General features: G+C 36.6%; 1 protein-coding gene across 9 annotated transcripts in view; it reads right to left on the reverse strand.

Moving 5' to 3' along the window:
• The window catches only part of ATXN2 (ataxin 2), a 175210-nt gene that overhangs the window by 89820 nt on the left and 70742 nt on the right, over positions 1–14648 (reverse strand). For all 9 annotated transcript variants that reach the window (XM_058280970.2, XM_023585905.3, XM_058280969.2 and 6 more), the window contains exons 6-7: positions 2628–2752; positions 143–234 (exon numbers count right to left, since the gene is read on the reverse strand). In XM_058280970.2, the coding sequence (XP_058136953.1) occupies positions 143–234; positions 2628–2752 (217 nt within the window). The remainder of the gene's footprint in view (positions 1–142; positions 235–2627; positions 2753–14648) is intronic.

A 14648-nucleotide genomic window follows, 5' to 3' on the forward strand; every position in this document is an offset into this window, starting at 1 on the left:
TATCAGCCACAGTTGTAACAGAATAATTACTTCATGTAACTGTTTAACTTAAAATCCAATAGAAACATTTATTCAACATTATAACTTAAATTGGTGAAAATAAAAGAATATACTATGATAAAAGCAAACTTTTTAAACTTACGTATATGAAGATAAATTGCTATCATATGTAGACACTACACCATAATTTTCTTCATTATATCGAAACATATCATTGGGATCCCATCCATTAGACTAGAAGAAAATGAAACTCATTTTTTCAAAATGACAAAGTATTTGTCTTCTATAATTCAGTTATATATGAACATCTATACCACCAATATTTAACATACTATACTAGCAATCTAGCAAATTAAGATTTTCTTTAAACAGTGTTTTAAGGAAAAACTTTTGATCTACCTGTCAGCCCCTACAAACTGGTAAAGAACTACATATAACAATTATTTGATGGGCTTTTAGTAAAAGTTTAAAACCTTTGAGTTACTTCACAGAATAATGAAACATCAGATCAGAGTTCTCTCTTCCTGTTCTCTATGTCACCTTTTTGTAGAGTGCAGACACTTTTATATATCTGCAGATTTCCTGAGATCACTGATCATGTCTATATGGGAGAAGAGGTGCTTTTTGACAGGCAAAAATATTTTCAATATTTTGGGAGAAGGAAGGTTTGGTAAGTCACAGCTTTTACCACTGTTCACTCTATCAGTGTGGGAGGAATACATGGTATTAGATTCCTGCTATCGTCTCCTTCCTGCCGGGAATGCTCAAAGGAAAGGTAGCACAGACAGTGAAACGAAGTCACTGCATGAACTCACAAGAGAAAGAGTTTATTTTTTTAAGAAGGACCTCAGGAACAGCAGTTCTGTGCCTCAGTCAGTATCCTAACCTAATACCTCAATGTAGATGACTCTACAATTCAATGAGGGAACTATAGGATACTCCCACTCTCAAAACCTAAGCTGTATTCTTTAATCTATTAGAATCATCCAATCAGGGGTAGAGAAGTGAAGAATCTTCAATGGTGAAAATTAAATGTCTGGTCAGTCATTATTTCCCTGACTTTTTGTTGTTCTTGTTGATTTGTTTTTTTGAGGTACCAGGGACTGGGGATTGATCCTGCGACACTGTATGTGGGAAGCTGGCATTCAACAACTGAGTTACACTGGTTTCCCTGAGTTGGTTTTTTTGTTTATTTTGCTTGTTGTGCTTTTGTTTTTTCAGGAGGCACCAGGAACTGAACCCAATGTGGGAGCTCAACTGCTTGAGCCACATTTGCGCCCTAATGTTTTAAATTTCCTTTTAAAGATGGGAAGGTCCAAAATATGGTGCATATCCATTATCCTTCTTATAGGAGAGGGCACAGCATCATCCAAGAAATGTTAATGACAACTTTAACACTAACATTTGAGTTCATTCATCAACCTTGGGTTGTCATCCAGTGCTACACCAGGTAAGACTACTAAAGCCATTCCTTAGCCCTAAAACACATGGGCAGGAAATCATAATTATCTTGCCTTGAAATTACTTAAATAATATATGTAAAAAATTCAAACCATAAAGATATCCAGTAAAAAGTAAAAGTCTTCTAGTTGCACTATGCATAGATTACCTCCATTATCAGCTTTTTAAGCATTATCCCACATCTCTTCTATGAAAATTTAAGTATACAATAAACTTTTATTATTTTTTAATTCAAATAGGATCTTGTTCCTCTGTAACTTTTTCTTTTAATACAGGGATACTTAACTTTTGTTGTTCCATGGTCACCTTTTTGCCCATCAGGGGAAAACACAGGCCCCTTCTCAGAATGTAATGACAGTTTTATGACACTCAATTAGCACTGAGTCTAACAATTACCATTATTTTGATGTATGGATGAGCGTAAGCGATTTTGAGATATGCAACAACTGTAATGTGATACTAAATGAATACTACTGTAATTTATTGCATACATTCATAAATGAAGGAAACACTAGATTTCAGTTAGAGGTCAGAGAAAATAAAGAAAATAAGTTGATTTTTTCCATTCAAGTTCACAGACGCCCTGAAATTGGCTCCTGAGTTGGTTTTTACATTTGTTTTTGCTTGTTATTTGTTTGTTTTCCTTAGGAGGCACAGGGAACTGAACACAGTTTCCTATGTGGGAAGCACCAGGTGCTCAACTGCTTGAGCTACATCTACACACCAACCATAAAATATTAATGAAAACTTCTTCTTAAGACGAGAACCCTAGGAATGTCCTATTTTGACAAATAGACAATTAAAGACACCAGTTTCATCAAGCTGCCTTATTCTGCATTCAAAGCAAATATGCTGGCATTTCCAAAGTTTCCCACAGTTTTCAATTTAAATTTTTAAGTTACTTAAAATGGTTTATTTTAATCATAAAGAAATAACTTATGAGCATCCAGGAGAATAAATAGCATTCCTACTTAAAAATTACAAGTAAAACAACACAGAAAATATTTTAATTTATGGCCTGTGGAAAAGTCTCTTTACAAACAAAACTGTGGCTTTAAATATATTCACAACAACAAAAATACTTTAATTAAAACCGAGTGACTGGATGATACACTCACACCACACTGACCACAGAGTCTGATATCAAGTGCAAAGATTTTACTTACTACGTCATTTTCCAAGGCCTCCAGTTCCTCGTTGGTAGAAAGCTCACCAGCATCCCATGGCTCCAGGTCTTTCTCTTTGTGTTCACCATTCACTTTAGCACTGATAGCAGAGTCAGTAAAAGCATCTGTAATGGATAGTTTTTGTTGAAAGATAACACAACCAGACTATTGGCTACACAAATACACACATGAATTATCAAAGAAGTACGCAAAAATAAAAATTTCTGAGATAGTAAGAATAATGTTCATTAACAGTATGCTTTCAGATGTATACCACTGTTACTGTATCACTCAAATATGACACTGGAATTGTTCTGCATGATACTAAAATGACAGATACAGGCCAAAATACATTTTGTCAAAACCTATAAAATTGTGCAGCGCAAAATGTAAACCATAACGTAATGTACAGACCGTGTTTAGTAGTAATGCTTCTATTGAAAGATGTTATTAAATATGGGAAAATGTGGGATTGGGGGTGGGTATATGGGAATCTCCTACATTTTCAATGTAACTTTTATGTAATCTAAAATTATTCATAAATAAGGGGAGCAGATGTAGCTGAAGTGGTTGAGAGCCTTCTTTCCATTTATGAGGTTACAGGTTTGCTTCCCAGTACCTCCTAAAAAAAAAAGAGAAAAAAAAGAATAAATTTTTAAAAAAATGTAATTCAGTAAATGGCACTGGAGGATTGACAAAAAAGGTATTTTATTCTAATTGGTAGCCATTCAAAACAAGTTTTAAAGTACTCACACATTAGTCATTAAATTACATAATTACTTTGAGCATTTCAAAAGTGATCTGGAAAACTTATAGATCCCTCTAAAACAATTACTTTTATTTAATGGACCCACTGAATAAATATATCTTCAGTGCACCTGAAGCCAAAAGTATGCAGACTTTACAACTTTTCAAATCTGTGCGGGGGTCAGTATCCTAACATACTGTTAATATTAAACACACAGATGTGGGGCTATTTTTGGGACTTGGAGTTATCCTGAACGATATTACAGGGACAGATGCAGGACATTATATATCCTGTCATAACCCACTGAATAGACTACTGGGGGAGTGTGTAAACTACAATGTAAACTATAATCCATGCGGTGTAGCAGTGCTCCAAAATGTATTCACCAAATGCAATAAATGTGCCACAATGATGAAAGACGTTGTTGATGGGGGAGGGGGGGTAGCGGTGAGGTGTGGGGTATATAGGAACCTCAAATTTTTAATGTAACATTTTTTGTGATCTATCTTTAAAAAAAAAAAAAGAAAATTTGCTATAGAAAAATAAAGAAAAAAAAATTAAATACACAAATCTCCTTTAAAAGAAACAATTCCATAGGGATTTTTTTAGGAGGTACCAGGGATTAAACCCAGGACCTTGTACATGGGAACTAGGTGCTCAACCACTGAGCTATACCCACTCCACAGAGATTTGATACTGTTTCTATAACTGTTACTATCTCCCTAGTGGGCAAGTAATGCTAAAAAAAGAGATGTGAGGCATGACACTGTAACCTAGCTAGCTCTTACCTCTTCTCATCGCAAATTAGGAGTGTCTGTGTGCCATGTGCATGGGTGTGCACTGGAAAATGAAAGCCTAATCACACCTATGAGCTTAGCTGCCCTCTCTACCAGCAGCACTGCTCTCACTGCTAGTAATTTTAAGAGCCAAGAGCATGCCCAACGGAGACCCTAGGGCAGCAGGCCTTAGCTGGGGACAGAATAGAACAATCATTCAAAGATGAATACATTTTGAAAAAGCTCAATATCAGGTTCTATTGGATCGATGTCTTCCAAACACCCCATTTTCATCTGGAAGTCACTCTTGGCCCTAAAAGCTTGGCCTTATTTGGCACTCACCTGAATTAAGCCCCAATCTATGTTATTTTAAAATTACCAGAATTCTTGATAAAGAAAAAAACAATTTTCTTGTGCTTATTTTCAAGAATGTGAAATGTTTCAAAAGAAGATCAAACAGTAAAACTCACATTACCATTCTCAAATTCCCAACTTTATTTTCACAAAACTAGAAACACAGACTACAGGAAAATTCCAAACTAATCATGTAATCTTTTGCAGGAAGTAAGAGGATTATTAACTTATATTTAAAGTCCTGTCAATGTTTTAAGCTCATCCATTTTTGAAAATCATACACTTAGGTGAAGAAAGCATTTTAGATAGAAACCAGAATTAAAGGTAACACTTTTAATCTAAGAAATTAAAGCTTGCTAGAGAATTTACAGAACCATAAAAATGGGACTTTTTTTCATTACACTGTGTATGTATGTGTATACTTAACAGTATTTAGGAAAGACTGGACACTGAACCAACCTGTCCTCAAATTAAAAGATAGAAATAAATAGCTTAAATATAATTTTATTCAGATTATTCTAAACAAAAATTTAAGAAGGGATCTAAAATAAGAAGGTAAAAAAGCAAGTAAATTTCTGTAACTTCAAAGAACCAAGCTAACTGCAAATTGGTTTGTGTTAAAAGGCTATAATATAAAGTAATCTATTGGTTTAATACTCCATTCTAGTCTTCTGTTAACAATACCAACCTTAGGAAGGAATTAACTATTCACATGCTGTCCCGTAGCATTATGATTTTCTTTCAAGGCAGAAATGAGGAAAGGGAAAAAACAAAGGTATGATTCTATGAGGAATAATACTCAAACATTTCCCCTAGGAGTGGATGTGACTCAAATAGTTAAGCGCCTGCTTCCCACATGGGAAAGTCCCGGGTTCGGTTCCCAGAGCCTCCTAAAAACAAAGAAAAAAACAACTCAGGGGAGCTGATGTGGCTCAGTGGTTGAGCATCGGCTTCCCACATATGAGGTCCCGGGTTCAATCCCTGGCCCTGGTACCTAAAAAAAAGAAAAAAAATCCCCCTAAATGAAAGTCCTTCTTTATAGATTAGCAATAGGTTTAAGGAAGATCTGTAGAAATCGAGAATTAGCACACAATGAGACTATAGTGACAGGATGCTGGGGAAAACCCTAGTGAGTGACTTTGCTTGTAAACATCACTGTCACCCCTGGGCCAAGTACTATAATTCAGGTCAACATTGTTTCATTAGCTAGAAGGAAGCAAGACCTGTGCAATATCTGCTATTACAAATTCAGAAAAAGTTACCTGTTAAACGAAGAGTAAAATGTTGTTAACAGGATTTTTACAAAGTTCAGAAAACTGAACTGGCTATAACCTAACTGCAATTGGGGGCATTTGCATGTAGAGTTTATAATACCATAAGGTCGTTATATTAATTTTCCATTATCCTCTATAGTGAGAAACAAAAGCATTTTAAGAGCATGATGAAGGAATATAAAGTGTGTGTTAAAAAAAACTGTTACCTGTTTCTGAAATTAAACATCTAATTCACAAGTCTCTAGATCAGAGGGGAAAAAAAGTTAAATATTATCATACCCCTTCCATCCCCCAATTATGTTACACTCCTACAGGTGGCCTCTCAAAACTTTCCCTCTCCACTGTTGTGGGCAAAAAGCCAATTATTCTGAGAGAATGGTGACCCCTGCTGGCAGTCTGGAAGAAACGTCAAACCAAAGTGTTTCCTCTCATGTATTCTGCAGCCTCACACACAGGAAATTGGGCATTTACACTATTCCCCAACCTTTCCTTTTTTACCTCTCAGTCAATACTGCCTCTGAAAAATCCTTCTGTCTTGTTTGAGAATTTTTTTAAAGGACCAGAAGAGTGGTGAAATAAGCTAAATGCTTATACTACTTTATAAATATAAATACTATATTTATACTACAATAAATATAAATTCAAATTTATAAAAACCATACAACTAGATAAAAAAACATTAGTGTCAAACTTAACATCAGAAACCTGCAAACATGCTTCCAGTTAGATTGAAAGAAAAGGACACTAAATAATACCAGGTCAAAGCCACATGGAGAAACAGAATTCCCCAGTAAAGGTTACAACATAGGTATATATGAACGTAATGCTGTTTATTTTTGGCCTGGAACTCCATTTTTACGTCCTACAGGAACTAAAATGCAAATGCATAAAATGTAATGATAAATCAATGGTTCTGGACTCATATGGATAATTTGTGGCAAGAACTACATAAAGATAGATGGACAAAGAGTATAGGCACATACTTTGTGTATGTTATTAAAATTAAGCATAATGGGTATAGGATTTCTGATTGGGATGATGGGAAAGTTCTGGTAATAGATGGTGGTGAGAGTAATGCAACATTCCAAATGTGATTAATCCCAATGTATGTTATTTTTGGGAGTGGTAGAGATACGGAAGTTTATGCTGCAATTGTATATGTGTGTGTGTATATATTTCCACAACTTAAAAAAAAGAGCAACTACAGGATCAGTAACAATTAAATGCAATATACGATCCTGGATAGGATCTACTAATGAAGAAAAAGCTCATCAAAATGGCCATTACTGGGACATATGAAAGGAAATCTTTTTATCAATATTAAATGTCTTGAACTTCACAACCTACTGAAAGTGAGTATGTTGCTTCTTAGGAAATGTACATGAAGTATTACGCATTCAAGGAATACGATGTATACAACTTAAGACTCAAAAATGTTCAGAAAACAGATACAGAGACAAACAGGTAGAATGATAGAAGGATGATAAATAGAATGATATGGCAAATGTGAAATATGGCAAAATATTAAAACTGGTGGATCTGGGTATGGGGAATGTTGGGGTTATCTGTATAGGTTGCATACAGTATTGTTATTTTTTTAAGGATTTATTTCATTTATTTATTTCTCCTCACCCCCTTGTTGTTTGCATTTGCTGTGTCTTTCGTCTTTTGTTTCTTTAGGAACCACCTGGAAACTGAACTCAGGACCTCTGACGTGGGAGGGAGGCACCTAATCACTCAAGCCACCTCCACTCCCTCCTTTGTATGTCTTTCATTATGTTCTTCCTCCTGTGTCTCTTGTTGTGTCAGCTAGCTGTGCCTGCCCTTTCTGTCAACTTGCTCTCTTGCCCGTCTTCTCTAGGAGGCACTGGGAACTTCTGCTTCCTGCTTTGTTGTGTGTCTCGTCATATTTTTCTTCTTGTGTCTCTTCTTGCATCATCTTGTTGCATCATCTTGCCGAGTCTGCCCACCTGTCTTCTTCTGGAGGCACCAGGAACCGAACCATGGAGCTCCTATGTGGTAGGCGGAAGCTCAATCGCTTCAGGCACACCCACTTCCCTGTACGGTATTATTTTTGCAACAGTTCCATAAGTTTAAAATTATCTGAAAACAAAAACGTTAAAGAAAACCACTTGGGAATTCCAGGAAAATGGAGAACTATAGAGACAAAGGACTCTCTTCTCTCCTAGAAAAACAGCTAGAAGACAGGCAGAAATGGCCTGGAAATAAAATCTTCTAAGGTTTAGGACACCACGGGAAGCACGGACACCACTTAGGAGAGAGAGGGGCTAAGGAAAAGAATCACGAACGCAAAACTGTGAGTTAAAAGCAGGAGCAGCTACTGCTGGCACCCTCCCCCACACTAAAGACACATGACTTCTCAGGCCCTTGGGCCAGTGACTACAGACAAAGGGGGCCCCAGAGAACCACCTCCCCAGAAAAGGGGAGAGAAAGAGGGATACAATCTAAGAAAATTCAATTTTTAACCCACAAATTTGGTCTGTGTCCCACAAGTCCTTCCTGGCTAGGTAGAGCCCTGACACTGTTTGCCTTTGGGGCCAGCTTGGAGCTAAAAAGATCCAAGACAAAGAAATCTGACCTTCTCATCTTCCTCTCCACTAACTGACCCCCTCCGTTTCTTTCCCTACTAAACCAGGACTGACTGTTGAGGACACAACTCCCCAAGAAAGGGGAAAGAGAAGGACACAGCCTAAGGCTGACTCAGCTTTTGACCCACAAAGTTTAGTCTACTGTGTCCCAGGAGCCCTTCCAGGCCAGGGAGGGATGTGTCATTGTTTGCCTTGGGAGCTAGTTCTGGACTAAAGAGATCAGACCCTCTCAATCTCCCTCTCTACTAACTGGGAGTGATTGTTAAGGATGCAGAGGTTAGTAGAATTATTTCCTACCCAGGAAAAGGAAGGGCAGGATGCCAGCGAAGGTTGGAGAACTGTGTCTAAGAAAGTTTGAATTACAAGGTTCTTAGCCTAAAGGCAGTAACCTGTATCACGTAGTTCCAGTCTGTGTTGTAGCAAACACACTCCGACCAGGTACTGAACTGAGGGCTACCAGAGAGCACCATCTGCTGACAGACTAAGGAAGTGCATATGAGGAAATTACAAATAAATAACAGAGTGGGACTTTTTCCAGCCTTTATAGCCTCCCTCCCCAATGCCCTAGGAAGCAAGTCTACAACATATTACTGGGTTCAGAGTCCATATTTGACCAATTAATAAGGACAGTTCTAAAGACCAGGTTGAACCAAGAATCAAAGAACAGCAGTAACACACAGCCTCCAGCCACTAAATCCCTATGAAAGAGAAATTGAGCATTTGAGAAAACTCACCATCCTAATCAGATGCCCAGATATCAGCAAAAAATTAGAAACCATATAAGAAAATGGTAGAAATGGTCCAAGAAAAGGAATATATCGAAGCCCCAGAGGAGATACAGGATTTGAGAAAATTAATCAATAAGATGCATGCAAATTTCCAAAATCAAATTAATAATGGCTAAAAGGATAAACAACATCAAGAAGACATTGAGGAAAGTAGATTTAGCTGAATGGTTTGAGCACCTGCTCAACCATTCACATGCTGGTATGAACTTCCAGGTTCAATAAAAAAAAAAAAGCATGCAAGAAGACATTGAACAAGTACAAAGAATTTGAAAACCTGAATAGAAAAGTAACAGAGCTCAGGAATGAAAGACAAGATAGATGAGATTAAAAAAACACATTAGAGGCATAGAACAGCAGACTCAAAATGAAAGAAGTATAGAGAAGACAGAACAGCTGTATGATGGTGCTACTATGAACTAAATATAATGTGTAACAAATTGTATGATTCCACTTATATAAAATATAAATATAAATCAATTTATAGAGATGGAATTAAATTAGGGTTATGTAGGACTGGGGAAGGCATGCTACAGGGTCTTTCTTTTTGGAATAATGTAATGGTCCTAAAATATTTTTGTGATCATTAATACACAATATTTTGATTATACTAAAAGCAAGTGATTACACATGAATGATATGTGAATATACACCAATAAAACTGCTTAATAAATAAATGTGTAAGAATAGCCAGAAATAGCAGCTAGTTATAGCAGGGGAAACATAGATTGAAAAGGTGAAGAATTTTGTTTGTCTGTTTTTTATTATTACTGAAATAATGAAAATGCTCTAGTAATTTTTTAAGATTAATTTTCTTTATTATAATATTTCTCCCTACCCCCTTGTTATTTGCACTTTCTTCTTTAAGAGGCACTGGGAGCTGAACTGAGGACCTCTGATGTGGGAAGGAGGTGCCTAATCACTTGACCTCCCTCCCTCCCTTCTAATAATGATTGAAGTGATTAATGCACTACTATGTGATTATACCAAATACCACTGACTGTACCCTGTGGATGAATTGTATGCTTTATTAATATGTATCAATAAAACTGATTTGCTTAAAAAATTATTTTAAAATAAAAACTTTAAAGGAAAAAATATATACAGTGGAATATTATTCAGCCACAAAAAGCAATACTGTTCTGATACATACAACAACATAGGAAACCTTGAAAACATTATGCTAAGTAACAAAAGTCAGACAAAAAATTATAAATATTGAATGACTGCACTCAAATGACTTAACCTAGAATAGATAAATTCACGGAAAGTAGATTGAGAAGGGCTGGGGGAGGTTATTGCTTAATGGGTATAAAGTTTTGTTTGGGATGATGAAAGTTCTACAAAAAAAGTAGTGAAGGCTATGGAACACTGTGGATGTATCTAATGCCACTGAAGTATATATTTAATGATTAAAATGAACCAGGGGCAGGGTTGGGGGTGGAGGTGGGAATGAAGAGATAATCCTTAATGGGTAGAGTTTCTATGTGGGGTAATGGAAAAGTTCTGGTAATGGAGAGTGGTAATGGTAGTATAATACATGGAGAGCTAATGCAGCAAGATGATGCAACAAAAAAGAGACTCAGTTTCCCAGTGCCACCTGATAATACAAGTGACACAGAAGAACACACAGTGAACAGACACAGAGAGCAGACAATGCGGGGGGAAGGGGAGAGAAATAAATAAATCTTTAAAAAAAAAAAAAAAAAAAGACTCCAGTGAGACTATACAGGACAAGTGACAAAATAAAACCAAAACCAGACAGTAATTGGCATATTATCATTAGACAATACTACCTAAGTAATTGATCGTACTGAAAATTTCCTGGACTTATTTGAATTGTTTATCTACTAAACCCTCCCACTGGCAAAATGTTAAGTGCTGATTTCTACTACCCTCACAATCACCAGACGATTTCTAAAATTCTCATTTTTACAGTAAAGCAAGCTGATTTCTGAAACATATTATACCATTGTGAATCTCCATTTCTTTGATTACAATGAAGTGGACAATTCCATATGCTCACTGGTCATTCTGTAAAGCAATATTTTTCTGTTTGTAGCCTGTCTTCTAAAATATATGGTATCTTCATATACATCTTTATCTTTTGTTTTTGTAAAATCGCATATATCAATCTTTTATTTTATGAACTTTCGCTTTGGTGGTCCTCCCTACCTCAAAATTAAAGAAATTCATTGATTTGCTCTAGAACTTTTCTAGTTTAACATTTCTATCCTTAATCCATTTAGATTTTACTTTGGTGAGGTGTGAAATATGGATATCATTTTCTCCCAAATGTCCCACCATCAATTACTGAATAATCGACCTTTACTTCACATTTAAAATGTTATCTTTATCAAATATTAACTAAATATCTAAGTGAACTAAGTCTGTTTTAGATGCTCTATTCTTTGCTCCTAAGACAATTAGGTTTCAGTATATACAATACATTTTACTATTTGGTAGGGCAAGTCTTCATCATTGTCTCTTGTTGAAAATTTGTTGCAAAATATTTCTGTTAATACATATAAAGGGAGGTGTAGCTCAGTGGTTGAGCACCTGCTTCCCATGTACAAGATAGTGGCTGGGTTCAATCCCTGATACTCCTTTAAAAAAAAAAAAAAAAGGCATATAATCTTACAAACTTTAGAATCACTTTGTCAGTGTCTCCAAAGATAGAAATATTAACTTTAGAGATTATTTTGAGAACTGGTTTTATGTATTTCCATTCAAAGTATGTCATATTTCTCCAGGTAGCCAAATCTACACTTTATGTCCTCCAATAGTGTTTTGGTTTTTGTTAGGATTTATTTATATTTTATTTCTTTCTGCCCCACCCCCTGGTTGTCTGCTCTCTGTGTTCATTCGCTGTATGTTCTTCTGCGCCTGCCTGCATTCTTGTCAGCAGCAATGGGAATCTGTGTCTCTTTCTGTTGCATCACCTTGCTGTGTCAACTCTCCGTGTGTGCGGTGCCACGCCTGGACAGGCTGCGTTTCTTCATGCAGGGTGGTTCTCCTTGCACACGTCAGCACTACGCATGGGCCAGCTCACCACACAGGTCAGGAGGCCCTGGGTATTGAATCCTGGACTTCCTATATGGTAGGCAAATGCTCTATCAGTTGAGCCAAATTCGCTTCCCCCCAATAGTGTTTTAATTGGCAATTTACCTACATATCTTACGTTTATTTGTGGACACTTTAAATTCTGCTGCTATTGTGAACATGACATTTTTCTTTTATATTGTATAACTGCTACTAAATATTTAAAAAATCAATAGCTTCCATATATATCATGAATCAGGCTACCTTATACTTAGAATATTTTATGCTAGTTTTTTTGTTGGCTTATTTTGTTTTATAGTGTTTTGAATAAATGAAGATTTTGGCACACAGATGAATACAGCAGGTAATTTCTACATGTTCTAAAAATGAATAGAGAAACAATAAAATTTCATAAATGAAGACGACCTTATTTTAATGAACATGAGACACTTTCTAACTGTCTATCTCCATCTGTTTAGCTGTCCAATCACCTGGTTCCACTCCACCTGAATATTTTTTTTTAACCCCAGTAATTTCTACTACCCTCCTTCCTGGCCTCAGTAGATTAGACTCCACATTATTCACTACTCTGGCCCCAGCATGGACACATATCCATCTCTCAAGAGCCCACAGCAAAGCTGAGGCAGTAAACAGAACTTTTCAATAGCTCAGGTTTAAGAGAAGGGTATTACAACATGGAGAGTAACTTACAGCTGGCTTACTAGAACCCACTATTCCTAGAGGCCATAGGCCCAAGCCAACCTCCTTACAGAACTTTCTTCCCTGGCTACCTCTACAGCCCTCAGCCACAGGACTATGTGTGCTCATCCCTTTACCTGACTTCCTTCCTCAGGGCCTACCCTCCCCTCCTGTCCAGAAAGCAGGCTGTCAGACCTGATCTTACTTGCCCAGCTTTGGAGCTGTCTACCTATCCAAAATTAGCACTTTTTGTTCATCTATAGAGCCCCCTGCACTCCTAGCCATAAGAACATACCTACTCAGCTACATGGGTGTGGCATTCCTACCCAACTAGAACACCATCCATGAATGAACACTTTTTCCCCCACTACCATCCTCCCAATTATAGACATCTGGAGGTTATCCAAGACTCCTCCCTTAACCACATTTAGACTCCTCTGAATCCATGGTTTCCCAGGCCACACCCTGCTACGAGATATGCTTTTTGCTTTGATGTTTAACGAGGCATTCCTAGTGGCATTCTTTTGGAAGAGATCCCTCAGTATTACTTGTAGTGCCTTGCCCTATCAGATCAACAGGACAACCTCATAAAAAAACAATAATCTGACAAAGGAATAAAACAGTCTACAGGGTTTTATTTTTCACTGCCAGCTAATCACATTTCTACCCTCCAACTACTACAACCTATACAATTTTCACATCTATGAACTCCATTTGGAATTTAATGCCACCAGGTTCAATACTTCATTTTTCTTTAATTCTTTCACATTCACATGCCTTGGTAGCTCCAACTCTGGAAATGCCTACAGTGGACCTTAACACAAAGTGCATAAACTTCCTAGGAGAACAGTGAATACCATAGAATTAAATATAAAAGTCTGCTTGAGTGTATTTTCTAGGATGAGGGTATACAGTTTCATCAGCCTCTCAAAAGGGACCTAAAGCAGATTAAGTCTTGTATTTCTCTGTACTTCCCACAGCAACAAACACAGCAATAAACACATTCTAGACCTCAATAAGTTCTGTCTGGCTGTATACATAAGACTACTTGTAGCTTTCATGCTTCTTATATAAAATTAAATAAATAGTATGTGAAGGCCCTATACTTCATTCAAAAACATTTACATGTGCCAAAATACTGTACTAGGCACCATGTATTAAAAAATGAAATGTGCACACAAGGAATGCGAAAGTATAATAGGAAAGGCAGAAAGAGATAATTATAATATATTGTGGCATAAGAGCATAATGACACAAAGATACTTGTAAGGGGACTTATTTGTGATAGTTGAAATTAAGAGAACAGATGACTCGAGTGTCACGATGCAAGCGAATAGGAAGAAACACTGGGACCACAAACATTTAAGGGTACTGTAAAATAAAAGAAGCCCAAAAAAGACACATGGCAGGACTGAGCAATAAAACATAAGAAAAACAGAAGAGTATATTACCATAGATCCAAAGAAGCAGAATCTAAAGGAAAGTAAAATGAACAATGTCAAATGCAGCACTAAATAAACAAGTCCAAAGGACCTGGCAATTACACATAGTTCCAGCAGAGTTTCCAAGTTGTGAGTATAAAAGGCAGTTTACAATGGGTTGAGGACTCACTAGAAAAGGAGAGTTTGGAAATATGGATAAAAAAGGAATACTAAAACCTGAGAAAACGGAATATTGATAACAAGGGAGAAGATAAATTTATAGATAGGGGAAGGAGGTAATTGATGATGGAGC

Source organism: Dasypus novemcinctus, chromosome 19, assembly GCF_030445035.2.
Source record: "Dasypus novemcinctus isolate mDasNov1 chromosome 19, mDasNov1.1.hap2, whole genome shotgun sequence".
In the NCBI taxonomy this organism is placed as follows: Eukaryota; Metazoa; Chordata; class Mammalia; order Cingulata; family Dasypodidae; genus Dasypus; species Dasypus novemcinctus.